General features: G+C 41.9%; 1 protein-coding gene across 5 annotated transcripts in view; it reads right to left on the bottom strand.

The window, feature by feature from the left end:
* Nucleotides 1-19,738, bottom strand: part of HGSNAT (heparan-alpha-glucosaminide N-acetyltransferase) — a 73,593-nt gene that overhangs the window by 32,768 nt on the left and 21,087 nt on the right. For all 5 annotated transcript variants that reach the window (XM_078347658.1, XM_078347657.1, XM_078347659.1 and 2 more), the window contains exons 2-4: nt 13,948-14,063; nt 1,736-1,872; nt 1,105-1,226 (exon numbers count right to left, since the gene is read on the bottom strand). In XM_078347658.1, the coding sequence (XP_078203784.1) occupies nt 1,105-1,226; nt 1,736-1,872; nt 13,948-14,031 (343 nt within the window). In that variant the 5' untranslated portion in view covers nt 14,032-14,063. The remainder of the gene's footprint in view (nt 1-1,104; nt 1,227-1,735; nt 1,873-13,947; nt 14,064-19,738) is intronic.

Raw genomic sequence — 19,738 nt, 5'->3', positions numbered from 1 at the left:
TGTGTTTTTGTTTGGGAAGGCAGGCCTTGCTCATTTTAGTTTCATATGACCTCATGGTTTTTACACATTCCTTATTTTTCTTTAATTACATATACTATTTTTCTTAATGCTTAAATTGTCCTCCTCCATTGGCCCTTTCATACTGGCTCCTGTGGTTCTTTTGATATAACCTCACAGTCTTTAATAGCTTCCCTGTGAACAGTACTTGCTCATGCCGCAGGGGTTGGTTACTGCCTTTTGAAAGGCAGCACACACAGTTACCTAATGGGAGACTCAGAATGGCAGATTTTCTTCCTTGGGGTTATTGGACAATGAATGATCCCCCTTTTATCTAAGAGGACCTGGGACTGTCAGCGGAAGACATACAGGAAATACAATACCCTTCCTCCTAAAACAAGGAGAGATATTTGACAGCCACTTACCCTATTTCTAGTTTCTTTCCACTGCATTAACTTTTTTGGCTTATTAATCCTTCATAATTAAACTAAAAACTATGAGAATATATTGATATATCATATAACATTTTTCTGAGACAAGGTCTGGTTCTATCACCCAGGCTGGAGTTCAGTGGTACAATCTTGGCTCAGTGCAACTTCTGCCTCCCAGGTTCAAGCCATCTTCCCACCTCAGCCTCCCGACTAGCTGGGACTACAGGCATACACCACCAGGCCTGGGTAATTTTTGTATTTTTCGTAGAGACAGGCTTTCACCATGTCACCCAGGCTCATCTCAAACTTGTGAACTCAAGTGATCTGCCTGCCTTGGCCTCCCAAAATGCTGGGATTACAAGCATGAGCCACCATGCCAGGCCAATATATAATTTTTTAATGTCACATAATTTTATTATTATATTCAAATAATAAACATATTATAAATATACCATATTTATAAATTGTACCATATTATAAATTGTAGGATAAATAACCTAACCCTAACCCTACAATTTATGTGAATTTTTTTGTTGGTGGGGTGCTCATCAATGATCTAAGATTTAGGTCTTCAATTACAAAAAGTGTTACAGACTGCTCTGCTTTACAAACAGTACTCAAAAACTGAAACCTCTGAAAATGCAAATGTGAAAATCAACAGAGAACATATACGTACGAAGGTTACTGTCAACTGGATCCTCGTTCACAGCCAGGTCACAGGCAATTTCTCTAACTCCATTATGGATGTACTTTACCAAGAGAGAATAGTTTCCAAATTCTCCAAATTTGTATTCCAACCTAAAAACATTAGGTAAAATTAAGACAAATGGTTAGATTAGGAAATAAAAAGTTGGATTTTGCTAATGTCATGAAGGCAGAATAGTACATGTTCCTGGGTATAGACCAGAAAAGATAAAAATATTTAAAGGAGAAAAAAAGCTGGTCGGGCATGGTGGCTCATGCCTGTTATCTCAGCACTTTGGGAGGCTGAGGCAGGTAAATCATGAAGTCAGGAGATCAAAACCATCCTGGCTAACATGGTGAAACCCTGACTCCACTAAAAATACAAAAAATTAACTGGGTATGGTGGCACGCACCTGTAGACCCAGCTACTCGGGAGGCTGAGGCAGGAGAATTGCTTGAACCTAGGAGGCAGAGGTTGCAGTGAACTGAGAGCATGCCACTGCACTCCAGCCTGGGCAACAGAGTGAGATTCTGTCTCAAAAAAAAGAGAAAAAAAGCTAAAACCAAAATAGAAAAAGAGAAAATGCAGACTTCACTTAGATCATATCATAGCAGACACAAACCTACAAACTTCTTTGTCTTCCAAGGTGTTGTTCAGCTGTAGAATGGATCCGTGCTGGGTGCTGACAGGGGTGGCTGCAATGCTAGGCTTCCCCGCTTTTGGACTCTGGGGAATGTTTACCAGAACCTGAAACAAGCACTGTAAATAAAAGCACAATAGGTCAACCGCCAGGGGTTTTCAAACATCTGTTGATTGTTGGAGGACATAAATGTCCAACTGGAGATCCTGACATGATTTTTCCTTCATATGTATAAAAAAACCTCTAAATTTCAGTAATTTTAAATTTACCTATTATTGTATATTAAAACAATAACTGGGACAGGCACAGTGGCTCAGGCCTGTAATCCCAGCACTTTGGGAGGCCAAAGTGGGCAGATTACCTGAGGTCAGGAGATCGAGACCATCCTGGCCAACATGGTGAAATCCTGTCTCTACTAAAAAATACAACAATTAGCTTGGTGTGATGGCACACGTCTGTAATACCAGCTACTCAGGAGGCTGAGCAGGAGAATCGTTTGAACCAAGGAGTCAGAGGTTGCAGTGAGGCAAGATCATTCCACTGCACTCTAGCCTGGTGACAGAGCAAGACTCCATCACAAAAAAAAAAATGACTGTGTCACTATGGAATTGTACAATCTTCATAGGTAAACTTCACAAATAAATAAGTAGTGCATACATTAATCTTGTGTTCTGTTGTTTTATTTAATATTAACAAGTAAGTTTCCATGATTTTGTCTAATTTGCATATTTGTAACTTAATATTTGTATTACAGTCCATCAAATACTTTGAGTATTTAGGCTGGTTTCAAAGCTTTTTTAATCTATTTATTGTTTTTGCTATATAAATTATGTTTTAAAAGACCTATACATGAGGTTCTTCTTCATTTTTAGTTTTTGAGATGGGATCTCATTCTGTCACCCATGTTGGAGTACAGTGGCATGATCTCAGCTCACTGCAAATTTCACCTCCCAGCCTCAAGCAATTCTCTCACCTCAGCTTTCCAATTAGCTGGGACCATAGGCACACATCACTATACCGAGCTAATTTTTTTGTATTTTTTTGGTAGAGACGGGTTTTGCCATGTTGCCCAGGCTGGTCTCAAACTCCTGAATTCAGGCAATGCACTACCTCAGCCTTCCAAAGTGCTGGGATTACGGGCATGAGGCACCATGCCTGGGCAAGGTTCTTATTCTTTTCAATTCTTTCTCTAAGGTAAATTTTTTTTTTTTTTCTCATTTACTCACTTTTTTTTTTATTGCATTTTAGGTTTTGGGGTACATGTGCAGAACATGCAAGATAGTTGCATAGGTACACACATGGCAGTGTGTTCTGCTGCCTTCCTCCCCTTCACCCACATTTGGCATTTCTCCCCAGCTATCCCTACCCAACTCCCCGCCGCCGCTGTCCCTCCCCTATTCCCCCCAACAGACCCCAGTGTGTAGTACTCCTCTCCCTGTGTCCATGTGTTCTCATTTTTCATCACCCGCCTATGAGTTAGAATATGCGGTATTTCATATTCTGCTCTAAGGCAAATTTTTACAGGTAAGATTACTGGATAAAAAAATAGTCATTTTAATAGCTCCTGTCACAAATAACCAAATATTATTAAATAAGTAAAATTAAAGCAATATATGTATTTCTCACCAGTAACAGGATTTTAAACTCATTTTTTTGTTCAGTTACTAGGTATTTATATCACAGAATTAAGATTTTTTTTTTTTTTTGAGACAGAGTTTCGCTCTTGTTACCCAGGCTGGAGTGCAATGGTGCAATCTCAGCTCACCGCAACCTCCGCCTTCTGGGTTCAAGCAGTTCTGCTACCTCAGCCTCCTGAGTAGCTGGGATTACAGGCACGCGCCACCATGCCCAGCTAATTTTTTGTATTTTTAGTAGAGACGGGGTTTCACCATGTTGACTAGGATGGTCTCAATCTCTTGACCTCGTGATCCACCCGTCTTGGCCTCCCAAAGTGCTGGGATTACAGGCTTGAGCCACCGTGCACGGCCCAGAATTAAGATTATATTTTTAAATAATCATAATTAAATAATTCATCAGTTTTGTTATTTTGTTTCCTATGGTGTGAACTACTGTTTACATACCAAGTTCCCCTTTACATAATCTTAGAAATATGTCCTCAAAAAAAAAATAATAAACAAAAAATATGTCCTCATATACTATTATATTAAACTTTTAACTCTCAAATATTTCTCCATTCTAGTGCTTTCTTTTTCATTCTGTTAAATTGTGCTTTTAATTATAAGTTTTAAACTTTTTATACAGCCATAATAATCTGGCTTGTTATTTCTTCTATTGTTTCATTAATTCAAAAATGTATTCTGCTGACATAGAGTGGTTGAATGGATTAAAACAAGATCCAACCATATGCTGCCCACAAGAGACTCCTTTCAATTGTAAGAATACACAGACTCAAAGAAAAGGGGTGGAAAAAGGTATTCTATGCAAATGGAAACAAAAAATGTAACTGTACTAATACAAAATACATAGTCTTTAAGCCAAAAACTGTAAAAAGAGAAAAAGAAGGCCATTATATAAAAGGCCATATAAAATGATCAATACAGCAGAAAGATGTAACAGTTATAAATAAATAGCACACAACATTGGAACAACTGAATATGTAAAGCAATTATTAATAGACCTAAAGGGGCAAACAAGTCTGAACAAATTTTAAGAATCAAAATCATATTAATTATATTTTTTTTACCACAATGGAATAAAACTAAAAATCACTAATAAGAGGAACTTCAGAAATTGTAATACTTGCTGTATTAGGCTTATCCATGTTGCATGTTGCTGCAAATGAGAGGATTTTATTCTTTTTTATGGCTGAATAGTATTCCACCGTGAATACATAGCACGTTTTCTTTGTCCATTCATTGACTGATTCCATATCTTGGCTTTTATGAATAGTGCTGTAATTAGGAATCTTCCTAAAAATTAAAATAGAACTACCATATGATCCAACAATCCCACTACCAGGTATAGATCCAAAAGAAAGAAAGTTTGTCAAACAAATACTTGTACTCCCATGTTTACCACATTTACAGCAACATGGATGAGCTAATGGACATTATGTCCAATGAAATAACTCCAACTCAGAAAGACAAATACCACATGATCTCACTCACATGTAAATGCTAAAAATGTAACCTCATAGAAGTAGAGAGTAAATAGTGGTTAGCAAGCAGGAGCGGGGGGAGGTTGGTCAACTGGTGTAAAGTCACAGTTTAGAGGAATCGGTTCTGGTGATACATGGCATAGTAGTTGACTATAGTTAACAATAATGTAATGTATGTTGCAAAACAGATGAAGAGATGATTCTGAACCATCTCACCCCAAAGAAATGACAAATGTTTTGGCAATAGAAATGTTAATTATCCTAACTTGATCTTTACCCAATGTGTTATTTGGCTGGGCACGGTGGCTCACATCTGTAATCCCAACACTTTGGGAGGCCAAGGTGGGTAGATCCCTTGAGCTCAGCTCAGTTCAAGATACAGTACCCCATTAATATGTACAATCATTGTGCCAATTTAAAACAAAATACAACTTTTAAAAATTTATTCTCCCTTTTAAAATATTTTTCAAGGCCGGGCGCAGCAGCTCACGCTTGTAATCCCAGCACTTTGTAAGGCCAAAGTGGGTGGATCAAGAGGTCAGGAGACAAAGACCATCCTGGCTAACACAGTGAAATTCCAACTCTACTAAAAATACAAAAAAATTAGCCGGGTGTGGTAGCGGGGCCTGTAATCCTAGCTACTGCAGAGGCTGAAGCAGGAGAATTGCTTGAACCCATTTGTGGGTTTATTTTTTAACTTGAATCCTTTTGGAGTATTTGATACATGGCATACAGTAATTTTAAATACCTTTCCCCATGGTCTTAGTTATAACATGCTAGTTTCATGCACAAATTAGATTCTACTTCTTACATTTACATTGGTCTGTGAGTCTTCATTTCTCTTTTTGTTGGCTACATAAACGAATATGTCCCCATATTACATCTTATCTAATACAGTAAGTCTCCACATTGCCCAATCGCCTTTTGGGCCATTATTTTTTGTTTTCTTTATTTTTTTCAAGCTAGTCAAGCATGGTTATGGGAGAGACAATGTTAAATCAGCTTAACAACCCACAATACTTGGACCAACTTGGGCCATCTTTTGATCCTCTTATTCATTCACTTTTTTAAGTGAATTTTGAAATTATTTATGCAGACTATCAAAAGGATTCCATTGACATATTAACAGCAATCATTTTGAGTATATGAATTAATTTAGGAAGCACTGTCATTTTTCCTGTTTAATCTTGATATCAATGCTTACTGGCTATCTCTCCATTTAACCTGTATTTTTCTCATTAAAATGTATCATTTTCAGCCAGATTGGTGGTTCATGCCTATAATTCTAGCACTTTGGGAGGCTGAGGTAGGAGAATCACTTGAGGCCAGGAGTTCCAAACCAGTGTGAGCTACATAGCAAGACCCTGTCTCCACAAAATATTTTCAAATTAGAAATCAGCTGGGTGTTGTTATAAAAGAATTTTTTTTTAAAAAGTTGGGTGTCATGGTCCGCGCCTATAGTCCTAGCTACTTGGAAGGCTGAAACAGGATTTTTTGACCCCAAAAGTTTGAGGCTGCAGCAAGTCATGATCACACACCACTGCACTCCAACCTGGGCAACAGCAAAACCCTGCCTCAAAAATAAAAAAATCATTTCTCAGTTTGTTCCTACTTCAATTCTGCTCTCATTTTCTAGTTGATGTTTTATTAATTTTATTGCTTCTTTTTCTTTTTATGTGGATGACTACACTGTTTGCTTTCCAAAACCTTGAGATCCCTACTGAACAGCTTTGCATTTCCCCTTATCTTTCTTGAGACAGACTCTTACTCTGTCACCCAGGCTGGAGTGCAGTGGCACAATCTCGGCTCACTACAACCTACACTGTCCAGGTTCAAGTGATTCTCCTGCCTCAACCTCCCAAGTAACTGGGCCTACAAGTGCCCACCACCATGCCCAGCGAATTTTTTTAGTAGAGATAGGGTTTCAACATGTTGGTCAGGCTGGTCTCAAACTCCTGACCTTCAAGTGATCTGCCCACCTGGGCCTTCCAAAGCAATGGGAGTACAGCTATGAACTACTGTGCCCAGCCTCTTTTCTTTCTGATTAACATAAAGCCCAACCTGCAAAGCTAGAAGGAGGGGTGAACTGTAGCTCTGCAACTTAACAGCTAGGTAACCCAGAAAAATGTTACTTTATTTCTCTTAATTTCAGTATCACCAGCAAATCTTCTCTCCTGGACAGAATCTCTCTACTGGAGTGTTTCGACAGTTAAATGAGATAGATCTAAAACACTAAACACGTCCTCAGGAAACAGTAGCTGCAATTTCTATTACCATCATCGTTATTACTATAAACATTTCCATGTATCTAAAGATTTTCTACAAAATACTCATATTTATATTATAACCCTTACAATATTAGTTTGTTTCTTTGTTGTGAAGAAAATAAAAATAAAGGTAAATACATGAGGTGGAATACATAATCCCTGCTTTTTTTTTTTTTTTTTTTTAGACCGAGTTTCGCTCTTGTTACCCAGGCTGGAGTGCAATGGCGCAATCTCGGCTCACCGCAACCTCCGCCTCCTGGATTCAGGCAATTCTCCTGCCTCAGCCTCCTGAGTAGCTGGGATTACAGGCACGCACCATGCCCAGCCAATTTTTCGTATTTTTAGTAGAGATGGGGTGTCACCATGTTGACCAGGATGGTCTCGATCTCTTGACCTCGTGATCCACCCGCCTCGGCCTCCCAAAGTGCTGGGATTACAGGCCTGAGCCACCGTGCCCGGCCAATCCCTGCCTTTTTTATTCGGTCTCTTTTGACTTAACATATGATGAGTGTTTTTGTGAAATAAATATATATAGGAATTGTTTAATTTATCTACTTTTTTCATTTAATTTCTGCCACACGTGTTACTTACATCTATTCCCAGTAACACCAACATATAGAGACGTCTCACTCTGCCTCAGCCTAAAGACACTCAGTCACGAAACGCTCCCAAGGAGCTCAGGGGCAGGTTCCATTATTTTTCCAGCTTCTCTCACAGGGGAAGAGAAGCAGAGAGAAGGTAACACAAGTGACAGAGGCGGGATTAAAACCAGGCACTCAGATGGCAGAATCCAAGCTTTTTTTTTTTTTGAGATGAAGTCTTGATCTATCCAACGCTGGAGTACAGTGGCGCAATCTCGGCTCACCGCAACCTCCGCCTCCTGAGTTCAAGTGATTCTCCTGCCTCAGCCTCCTGAGTAGCTGGGATTACAGGCTCGTGCTAGCACACCCAACTAATTTTTGTACTTTTAGTAGAGACAAGGTTTCACCATGTTGGCCAGGCTGGTCTCGCCCTGACCTCATGATCCGCGACCTCAGTGTTCCAAAGTGCTGGGATTACAGGCATGAACCACCGCGCCCAGCCAAAATCCAAGCTCTTAACCACCTCAATCCCTGACATTGTTCAGCCAGTTCACCAGTTCTATGACGAAACCTTCAAATGCTTGCCCTGATAAAGAGTATCTTATCACTTGTCTCTACAATGACTTTGCTTTGTATTATTAGCATCTACCATTATTTTCTATTTACTTTGGGGACCCACATAAATTTGGTGCTTTTTTTTTTTTTTTTTGAGACGGAGTTTCGCTCGTTTACTCAGGCTGGAGTGCAATGGCGCGATCTCGGCCCACCGCAAACTCTGCCTCCTGGGTTCAGGCAATTCTCCTGCCTCAGCCTCCTGTCCTGAGTAGCTGGGACTACAGGCACGCGCCACCATGCCCAGCTAATTTTTTGTATTTTTAGTAGACACGGGGTTTCACCATGTTGACCAGAATGGTCTCGATCTCTTGACCTCGTGATCCACCCGCCTCAGCCTCCCAAAGTGCTGGGATTACAGGCATGAGCCACCACGCCCGGCCCAAATTTGGTGCCTTTTTATTTAGGGTGTTCATATTTTAGTATTAGTATTTATTACTTATGCAAATGCTTAACCAGCCCCTTTTATTCTAACATCTACTTCACCAAAAAGTGTTAAGTTTTCATTGTATTCTTTATAAGTATGGTAATACATTTTAGTTTTTAATGCTTTATTTACCAATGTATGTATATATAGCTCTTCTCTTTCCAAAAGCAATTTTAAATAATTCACAATATCTTTTGTATCTTATGTATTTTCCACATTGTATAGTGTTTCTTTTTTTTTTTTCTTTTAAGAGATGAGGTCTTACAGTGTTGCCCAGGCTGTTGCCCCAATCTCAATCACAAGGTCAGGAGATTGAGACCATCCTGGCTAACACGGTGAAACACCGTCTCTAGCAAAAAAACAAACAAACAAAAAAACCTAAATGTTGGCTAGGCATGGTGGCTCACACCTGTAATCCCAGCACTTTGGGAGGCTGAGGTGGGCAGATCACCTGAGGGTTAGGAGTTCGAGACCAGCCTGGCCAACATGGTGAAACCCCCCCCATCTGTATTAAAAATACAAAAATTAGCTGGGCATAGTGGTAGGCACCTGTAAGCCCAGCTACTCAGGAGGCTGAGGCAGAAGAATCGCTTGAACTTGGAAGGCAGAGGTTGCAGTGAGCCAAAATCACACCACTGCACTCCAACCTGGATGACAAGAGCAAAACTCTGTCTCAAGAAAAAAAAAAAAACTACATGTCCTTATTTACTGTAATTTATGTTTGAAAGTAATAAACAGGCCGGGCGCAGTGGCTCACGCCTGTAGTCCCAGCACTTTGGGAGGCCAAGGCAAGTGGATCACGAGGTCAGGAGATTGAGACCATCCTGGTCAACATGGTGAAACCCTGTCTCTACTAAAAATACAAAAAATTAGTTGGGCATGGTGGCGTGTGCCTGTAATCCCAGCTGCTCAGGAGGCTGAGGCAGGAGAATTGCCTGAACCGGGGAGGCGGAGGTTGCGGTGAGCCGAGAGCGCACCATTGCACTCCAGTCTGGGTAACAAGGGAGAAATTCCGTCTCAAAAAAAAAAAACAGAAAGTAATAAACAGTCAAAAGTAACAGATAACCACTTTGGATGCTCTCAATGCAATGAAAGCACAACCGTTCTGTGTTCCTCTTCCACTCCCCATATTTCTAGTCTTCTCTCCATCTCAAGATCCCAGAAGGGATCTTGAAATACTGGTTAGTATTCTGAAATGCAATTTTCTCTATATTCTTTTTGTCACTTACGTCTTATGTTAGTCAATTATTCTAATTGCTCATAGTTACTACATTAATAATCTTCATCCAATTCTTTTTTTGAGACGGAGTTTCGCTCTTGTTACCCAGGCTGGAGTGCAATGGCACGATCTCGGCTCACCACAACCTCTGCCTCCTGGGTTCAGGCAATTCTCCTGCCTCAGCCTCCTGAGTAGCTGGGATTACAGGCATGCACCACCATGCCCAGCTAATTTTTTTTGTATTTTTAGTAAAGACGGGATTTCACCATGTTGACCAGGATGGTCTCGATCTCTCAACCTCATGATCCACCCGCCTCGGCCTCCCAAAGTGCTGGGATTACAGGCATGAGCCACCTCGCCCGGCCCCAATTCTTCATAACTGTTTTCAAAAGAGCTCTCTAAACACATTATAAGTATTTTTTTCAAGCTACCGTGAAGTTGTATGTCAAACTTGAAATCTGCTCTACACATTTTTTCTGTTTACAGATCTGTAAGTCTTTCTACAGTCAGAAGCGGTGGCTCACGCCTGTAATCCCAGCACTTTGGAAGTCCGAGGTGGGTGGATCACATGAGGTTGCGAATTTAGACCAGCCTGGACAATATGGTGAAACCCTGTCTCTGTTTAAAATACAAGTTAGCTGGGCATAGTGGCATGTGCCTGTAGTCCTTGGGAGGCTGAGGCAGGAGAATCACTTGAACCCAGGAGGTGGAGGTTACAGTGAGTGGAGATGGCGCCACTGTACTCCAGTTTGGGCAAGAGAGAGAGACTCTGTGTCAAAATAAATAAATAAATAAAATAAAAAGTCTTTCTACTTTAAGGCAGTGAGATAAAGAGGGAAAGAGAACAGGAACTCCTTCAACTCAGCTAGTAACTGATCTCTTGGGCATAACTTCACCTTAAATATCTTAAAGATATCATTCCATCAGCCCCAGATTTTTATTATCTGGTTTACTAAATATATGAAGTCATAATTTGCACATTTGTGCATACTTGTCTCTCCTATAACCTATATCTCCGTAAATTTTTAAAATTATCATTGAAGTTCAAAATTTAAAAGTTTATGTCTAGACATAATTTTATCAATCTCTGTTAATCTTTAAAGGGTCATAAGTGTCTTTCCGGTTTCCAGGCTATAATCTTTTTTGCAATTATGGGATATTTTCTACCACTATGATTAAATACAAACCCTGTGTCACTTCTTTATAATTTTTCTGGTGTAATTATCTCCATCCTCTTTTAAATAAATTAGCAATTTTTTTCTTAAAACAGTCTCATATAGTTAATTCTTCTGTTTTTTAACTATTTTTATTTCTTTGAGAGAGAGTCTTGCTCTGATGCCCAGGCTGGAATGCCGTGACATGATCTCGGCTCACTGCAACTTCCTCCTTTCAGGGTCAAACTTTTCTCCTGCCTCAACCTCCCAAGTAGTTGGAATTACAGGCACACGACACCATACCCAGCTAATTTTTGTATTTTTAGTGTAGATAGGATTTCACCATGCTGGCCAGGCTGGTCTCGAACTCCTGACCTCATGATCCACCAGCTTTGGCCTCCCAATGCTAGGAGGTGTGAGCCACCAAACATGGCCTTTTAATTCCTTTTTTTTTTTTTTTTTTTGAGACAGAGTTTCGCTCTTGTTGCCCAGGCTAGAGTGCAATGGCACAATCTTGCCTCACTGCACCCTCCGCCTTCACCCCGTCCCCACATTCAAGCAATTCTCCTGGCTCAGCCTCCCAAGCAGCTGGGATTACATGTGCCCACCACCATGCCTGGCTAATTTTTTGTATTTTTAGTAGAAATGGGGTTTCACCACGTTGGCCAGGCTGGTCTCAAACTCCAGACCTCCTGGTGATCCACCAGCCTTGGCATCCTAAAGTGCTGGGATTACAGGCGTGAACCACTGCACCCGGCCTGTTTTTTAATTCTTTAATTTGTCCACAGCATCATTGTTGTATACCAGTGATCCTATTTGCTTTATTCTAATGATGGTCTTACTTGTCCTACATCTAACACCTTGACAACAGTCTTTTTCCCCCCTCAACTTGTTTTTCTGTAGATCTTAGAGCTTTATTAAGTCTTTTTAGAAGACATTTTGCCTGTTCACTGAATTATCTGATTACTCTCACCTTTTAATTTTAGCTATTGTTGATTATTTTCAAGATTCCTTTAGGTTCTTCTTGTAGGCCGATACTTTTTTCTTTGTTTAAGCTAATTTTTCTTAATAGATTTTTTCATTTTTTTCTTTTTTTTTTTTTTTTTGAGACAGTCTCACTCTGTCATCCAGGCTGGAGTGCAGTGGCACAATCTCGGCTCACTGTATCCTCCAACGCCTGGGTTCAAGCAGTTCTCCTGCTTCAGCCTCCTGAGCAGCTGGGACTACAGGCACAGGTCACCATGCCTAGCTAATTTTTGTACTTTTAGTAGAAAAGGGGTTTCACCATATTGGCCAGGCTGCTCTCGAACTTCTGACCTAATGATCCAACCACCTCGTCCTCCCAAAGTGCTGGGATAACAGGCATGAGCCACCACATCCAATTTTTCGTTTCATATTACTTTACAGATATTTCAATAGGTTTATTCAAATAGAAAAGGTATGTCTATTGCACCATCATCTTTTCAGCTGGTGTCCATACCAGAGATTTTAAGTTTGTTTTTTAAGGCCATTTATAGTAAACATCACTCAATATAAATTAAAACTCATCCTCTGATGGTAGGTATAATGAAGCTCTCAATTTGGCAATAAAAATATTTAGTTTTTTTTTTTTGAGATGGAGTTTCGTTTTTGTTTTTCGTTTTCCAGCCCAGGCTGGAGTGCAGTGGCGCAATCTCAGCTCACCTCAACCTCCGCCTCCCCAGTTCAAGCGATTCTCCTGCCTCAGCCTTCCGAGTAGCTGGGATTACAGGTATGCACCACTATGCCTGGCTAATTTTGTGTTTATAGTAGAGACAGAGTTTCTCCATGTTGGTCAGGCTGGTCTCAAACTCCTGACCTCAGGTGATCCACCCGCCTCAGCCTCCCAAAGTGCTGCAATTACAGGTGTGGTGGCTCACACTAATAAAATAGCAAAAATATTTTATAATTTAAACTTTTATTTTAGATTCAGGGGCACATATGCAGGTTTGTTACATGGGTATATTGCATGATGCTAAAGTTTGGGGCATGAATGATCCTGTCATCCAGGTGATGAGCACAGTACCCAAAAGGTAGTTTTTCAGCCCTATAGGTACTACTCAGGCTACAGTACCCAAGTTTTTCAGTACTAGTTGGGTACTGCAGCCCAAGCAGTCCCCAGTAGCTACTATTTCCACCTTTTATGTCCATGAGTACCCAATGCTTAGCTCCACTTAGAAGTGAGAACATGCAGTATTTGGCTTTCTGTTCCTGTGTGAATTCACTTAAGATAATGGCTTCCAACTGCATCCATGTTGCTGCAGAGGATCTAATTTATGGTTGAACAGTAGAGTATTTTATTTTACATGAAAGAATAGCCTTGTCCTTAAAAAGCAACGAGATCTAGAACAGGAGTAAAACCTTCAGAGAAAATTCATTTGTCATTATCAGGGAGGCAGGGCCCTGGAATAAGTGTCACTCCCTCAACTTGCACCTCCCTGCTGGCTGCCCACTCTGCTGGAGAAAACCCTTTTCAGCTGGTGTCCCAATCCTTCCTTCTCTGCAAGGAAGGAAGAGGGTTATGCACTAGAGAAGAGTGAAATAAAACACGGTCCATAAGTGTTGTTCATCACGGAGAACTGGTTTTTTTAAAGGACAAGTAGATGAAAAGATAAAAATGGAAGCTGCGCATTGCTAGGCATCCTCCCTTGACTGTATTTCTTCTGATTCTTTATATAGCTTCTTTGTTTCCTTACCAATAGAGCTGAAATTAACTTGTGAAGGGCTTTAGATATGAGTGTTAAGGATCCTATCAAGCCCCAAAGCAAACAGAACTGTGAGTGTGAACTGATACATACAAGATAACAGGATTCAGATTTCCAGTAGACAGTCAGGTTGGTCCCGAGAAGTTCATTATGGATGAGTAGCAATGCTTGATCCATCTTCAGCTCCACATGTCTTTTTTTGTCTAAGTCTGGTAAAAATTAGGAAAATTTTAAAAAAAGAAAAAGAAGGCACCCGAAAGAGGCATTAGAGACAAAGTACATTTATGTGAACAGTGGCTTCCAGTAATGCTTTTCAAAAGCCTACACTCTACGGTTTCTGGGGTCTCTCACACATTACTTCGTGTATGCACAGATGTGTGTGTATACATGCATATGCACACAGACAGATTTCCTTTTGCATAGATGTCTCTACTACAAAAGAGGATTCAGTCAATACCACTCATATCTAGTGCATAGAAGGATCCTGTAAGGAACTTATATTCATGAAGTGCTAAGATGTGACATGTACCGAATTTAGTAGTTTCCCTAGAATAATGACAATCTCATGAGCTAGGTATTTTCCCCACTTTACAGATGAATAAATCAAGCCTCTTAAGAATTAGGTAACTGCCTGTGTCCATGGTTTTTCAATGAAATCACTGACATGAACCCAATTTGTGTGATTCCAAAGTTCAAGCTTTCTCCGCTACCATGTTACTCAGCTGCGAGTACAGCCAGGCAGCTTGTTAGAAATACAGAACCCAGCCGGACGCAGTGGCTCACACCTATAATCCCAGCACTTTGGGAGGCCAAGGCGGGTGGATCACAAGGTCAAGAGATCAAGACCATCCTGGTCAACAAGGTGAAACCCCATCTCTACTAAAAATATAAAAATTAGCTGGGCATGGTGGTGCACGCCTGTAGTCCCAGCTACTCAGGAGGCTGAGGTAGGAGAATTGCTTGAACCCAGAAGGCAGAGATTGCGGTGAGTCAAGATCGTGCTATTGCACTCCAGTCTGGGTAACAACAGCAAAACTCCATCTCAAAAAAAAAAAAAAAAAAGAAATACAGAACCCGCCTGAGTCAGAGTGCAGGTTAGCAGGACCCAGAGGTGGGGTGCACATCCTCAAAAGTTTGAGAAGTGCTACTTTCTATCACTTTGGAGTTTGGAATCTCCTAATTTCCATGGCAGATCAGAGAGGAGTAAGGAGAGAGTTTTAAGACAAGCCTCAATCTGAAGGGCAGAGAGACGCACTGCTCCTGGATTCACTCATTACACTGCTCACCAGTTCACCAGATGATGTGCTGAGGATGACAGAAAGATGACGCACATTCTAAAATCATGTGTGCCCACTTGGTAGGAAAAATAAAGTGAACTGTTCTTGTCTGAAGTCAAAGCAAAGTTGTTCATTTCAACCAACTGGGCCATTTATATAATATTATATAAAAGAGAAGTCAATTTATCCTCTAAGTAAATTAACCCAAAAGAAAAAAATGGGGAACTATTTAATAACACAATGAGGAAGGTCTCTATTTTGTAATGCGAAAGCTTCCTCTGGCCTCTCTAGTCACTCATTTGAATGGCAGAATCAGGAATTCTTCATGTAGCCAGCTCAATCCCTCATTCTAAAGTTTATCTTAATTTACCCTTATTTAGCACCCAGTAAAGACAAGCCCTCCAGTATAAAACTCTTGATAATCCACTATAGCTTTTTATTCTTCGGGCCAAAGAAAGCTTTCACAATCATTTTTTCTGTTCTTTGGTCTCCTGGAAAGCTTTCAGTGGAAGCAGTGTTTGGGACCTGGGGTATAACACAGTGGGATAAATTCAAGTTAAACCTGAATCTGAACCCCAATGTGCCTCAGTTTCCTCACCAATAAATTAGAGGTCATAAGAGTATGGGCCTCAGGAGACTGTTGGGAAAGCTAAACTTGACCATCTACGAAGCGCTGAACACATGGACGTTACGGTGATCCAGGCCACATCCAAGCAATGCAGAAGCCAACAGAGCCTTTTCAGGATCAGGAACATCCAGTTAAATTTTTCTTTTTTTCAAGAGACAGAGTTTCACTCTGTTGCCCAGGCAGGAGTGCAATGGCATGATCTCGGCCAAACACGACCAAAGGACCCAATTACTAAGCCATCTCCCGGGCTCAAGCAATCCTCCCACCTCAGCCTCCCAAGTAGCTGGGACTACAGGAGCACGCCAGCATGTCCAGCTTGTGTGTGTGTGTGTGTGTGTGTGTGTGTATGTGTGTATTTTTTTATAGACACAGGGTCTCACCATGTTACCTAGGCTGGTCTCAACATCCTAGGCTCAAACGATCCATCCACCTCAACCTCCCAAAGTGCTAGGATTACAGGCGTGAGCCACCATACCAGACCCAAGAGTAAAATCTTCAACCAAAAACAGGCTTTTGAATAGCTTGATATGCATTACAAAATTTCCCTCCAATAGTTGTGCTGGTTTTTTTTTTTTTTTTTTTGAGATGGAGTCTTACTCTGTCGCCCAGGCTGGAGTGCAGTGGTGTGATCTCTGCTCACTGTAACCTCCACCTCCCAGGTTCAAGTGATTCTCCTGCCTCAGCCTCCCAAGTAGCTGGGACTACAGGTGTGTACCACCATGTTCAGCTAATTTTTTGTATTTTTAGTAGAGAGGAGTTTCACCCTATTAGCCAGGAGGTTCTTCCATCTCCTGATCTTGTGATCCGCCCGCCTTGGACTCCCAAAGTACTAAAATTACACATGTGAGCCACCGCACCTGGCCAGTTGTGCTTATATCTAATGAAAACTGTGATGGTTGAGATCTCCCAGGTAATACAAAGAACTACACTTACTATCTGCCAGACCCCAACAGCCCTAAGAAATAGCTCCTGGTGTCTCCATTTGGGGATGAGGCACTGAGGCCTAGAGAGGTCAAGCAGCTTGCCTAAGGCCACTTACTGGCAGCCAGGATTTAAGCTGAGGTCCATCTAACCGTGCACCTAACCCCTAACCAGTCTCCTGAGCCTTGGTAGATAGATCCCTATCAGCCCAGCCTGATTAGCCTTTCCATGTTTCCCTCATTTGTTAGCCTGGTTGGATAGAAAATGGCACGTTCTAATTATTTTTGTTTTGAATTTGTGATTAACAAGTTTCAACATGTTTTCCAAATGTTTACCATGAATTCTTGAATTATTTATGTAACCACCTTTATTTAATCCCTGAGGCCTTCTGAGATATTTGCATAACTTCTCCACATTAAAGACAAAAATCTTAAACGTTTTGTCAATTTGTCATCATTTTAAAATAGTTTTCTCATTTCCCTTCTTCAGTTTTAATGGCTTCCATTTTCAAATTTCTAGTCACTCTCTGTAGACTTTTTCCTACACTTGATCATAGCCAAGAGACCATGAAGCCATGATCTTTTCCTTCGTAATTTTTCCACACATCATCATCCCTTTGTAGATGGAGTAAGTATCATTTATTTTTTTTTTTTTTTTTGAGACGGAGTTTCGCTCTTGTTACCCAGGCTGGAGTGCAATGGCGCAATCTCTGCTCACCGCAACCTCCACCTCCTGGGTTCAGGCAATTCTCCTGCCTCAGCCTCCTGAGTAGCTGGGATTACAGGCACGCGCCACCATGCCCAGCTAATTTTTTGTATTTTTAGTAGAGACGGGGTTTCACCATGTTGACCAGGATGGTCTCGATCTCTTGGCCTCGTGATCCACCCGCCTTGGCCTCCCAAAGTGCTGGGATTACAGGCATGAGCCACCGCGCCAGTACCATTTTTAACTCATTTCCCTGAGCCTTCAGTGGTGGGTGGAATAGGTACTTCTTGTATACTTAGATTATCCACATGAATTTTAGGCTGAAAGCTCTTGGGAATGTGCATAGCTCAGTCCTCGCTGAATATCAGAATTACCTGAGGAAGCTTTCAAAAAACAACCCTGGTCCCACTCCAGACCAATGAAATCAGAATCTCTGCCCAATCAACATGATTTTTTAAATTTCCCGCAAAAAACAACCAACCTCCCAAACGGATTTGAGTGCCCAGCCAAGGGTGAAGACCACAGCTACAGACTGTCAGAGTAACGCTAGCGAATTTTGACACCTTACTTTTCACTATGAATTATTTGAATGTGGTTTCTAAAAATAATAATAACAGTTTGTATCACTTACAGACACGACCAAAGGACCCAATTACTAAGCCATCAAATATGACCTCGAAACTGAGCTTGATGTTCAGCCTCAAGAAAAAGCCGTCACCTTCCCACACAGCTAACCTAAGAAATTCCAGGGCGGGTGGATCACGAGGTCAATAGATCGAGGCCATCCTGGTCAACGTGGTGAAACCCCGTCTCTACTAAAAATACAAAAAATTAGCTGGGCATGGTGGCGCGTGCCTGTAATCCCAGCTACTCAGGAGGCTGAGGCAGGAGAATTGCCTGAACCCAGGAGGTGGAGTTTGCAGTGAGCCGAGATTGCGCCATTGCACTCCAGCCTGGGTACCAAGAGTGAAACTCCGTCTCAAAAAAAAAAAAAAAAAAAAAAAAAAGAAATTCCAGGGCAATACCCACAGAGCGTTAACAAAAGAACAATTCATTCCTTCTCTCTTCTCTGGTCTACATCGTCTTCATAAGTAAATAACCAAATAAAGTCACCTTTCAATTGCGCGGGAGTAAATTTACACCTTTATTTCCTTTCCCAATATTTAAATTCTGGTTCTAGCTATCTGATCTTTGCTGGATATATTTTTAAAGACATATTGTACTTTTTTTTTTTTTTTGAAGTAAATGCAGAATTTTCAAAAAGAAGGCAGATGATGTTTTTTAGAAGAAAGCTGTGCAGCCCAAACATGGGATTCAGGCGGCAGGGGAAGCCTTGCAGCCACACGCGGCTTCCCCTCACTACATGTGATTACTATTTATAGACCACCTTTCCCTAAAGTAAGTGTCCTTGGATAAGCTTAATACTGGTGCTAAAAAAACAAAGAGTGTTCGACCGGATCTGTCCCTGACAAATTGTGATCAGGCAGATTACATAACCTCCCCGGAGTTCTTGCAGTTAGGGGAGCGCAGAAGATCGAGGTTGGGTGGAGCAGGGAACAAGCACACAAAATGTAATCTGCTGAGCCGCATTTTCCAAAATTCACTATGTCTTCCTCCAGCTTCTGCTTGGGGAGGAGGGGCCGTTTGAACTCCATACACAGACCTCGTATTCTGACTAAGAAAAGGGCGTGGAAGGGGAAAGGCAGATGACTCCCACCATTCCAGGTATGGACCCTCGTCAAGCACTGACCCAAAGAGGTTTGCGGTACTTGTCCGACCCCTCACGGAGGGGCGTGTGCCAAAGACCTCCCAGGAGCTGGGGCTCCCCGGTCCAGGGGACTAGATAGAGGCCTGGAGTCTGTATTTGTCACCGTTTTCCCCAGCGAGTTCGAAGAGCGAGCCAGTTGTGCAAACACGAGCTGATCTGAGCGCCTCTCCTGCCAGCGCAAGAACAAGCGCCGGGCTCCTCCCAGGCCGCGACCCCGACTTGGCGGCGGCGGCTTCCCTGTCACCCTGGAGAGCAAATGCACCCAGAAGAGGGGCCAGGGAGGGCTAGCCCGGGACGGGACTGCAGGCTGCAGGCCATCTACGAGAGTCCAACCCCAGCGCGCGCGGGCGAACTCGCGTTCCAGCCTCGGGCTTCCCACCCGCTGAAGCCAAGGGTCGCATGGCTTCCGCGCCACGTCCTCGGGGGCGAGGCCCCCGGGAAGGGATCCTGCTTTAAGTCCCTCCGAACAGTGGACTGGGTGCCAGCGGAGTCCGAGCCCCCCGGCCCTCGCCTGGCCCGCCTCCCGGCTGAGCGTGTGGGGGTTGCCCGCATCCCGATCCAAGGCCTCTATTTAGACTGAAAGCG

The sequence above is a fragment of the Callithrix jacchus genome, chromosome 13 (genome assembly GCF_049354715.1).
Source record: "Callithrix jacchus isolate 240 chromosome 13, calJac240_pri, whole genome shotgun sequence".
NCBI classification, from domain to species: Eukaryota; Metazoa; Chordata; class Mammalia; order Primates; family Cebidae; genus Callithrix; species Callithrix jacchus.
This window is presented reverse-complemented; position numbering and strand designations above follow the sequence as displayed.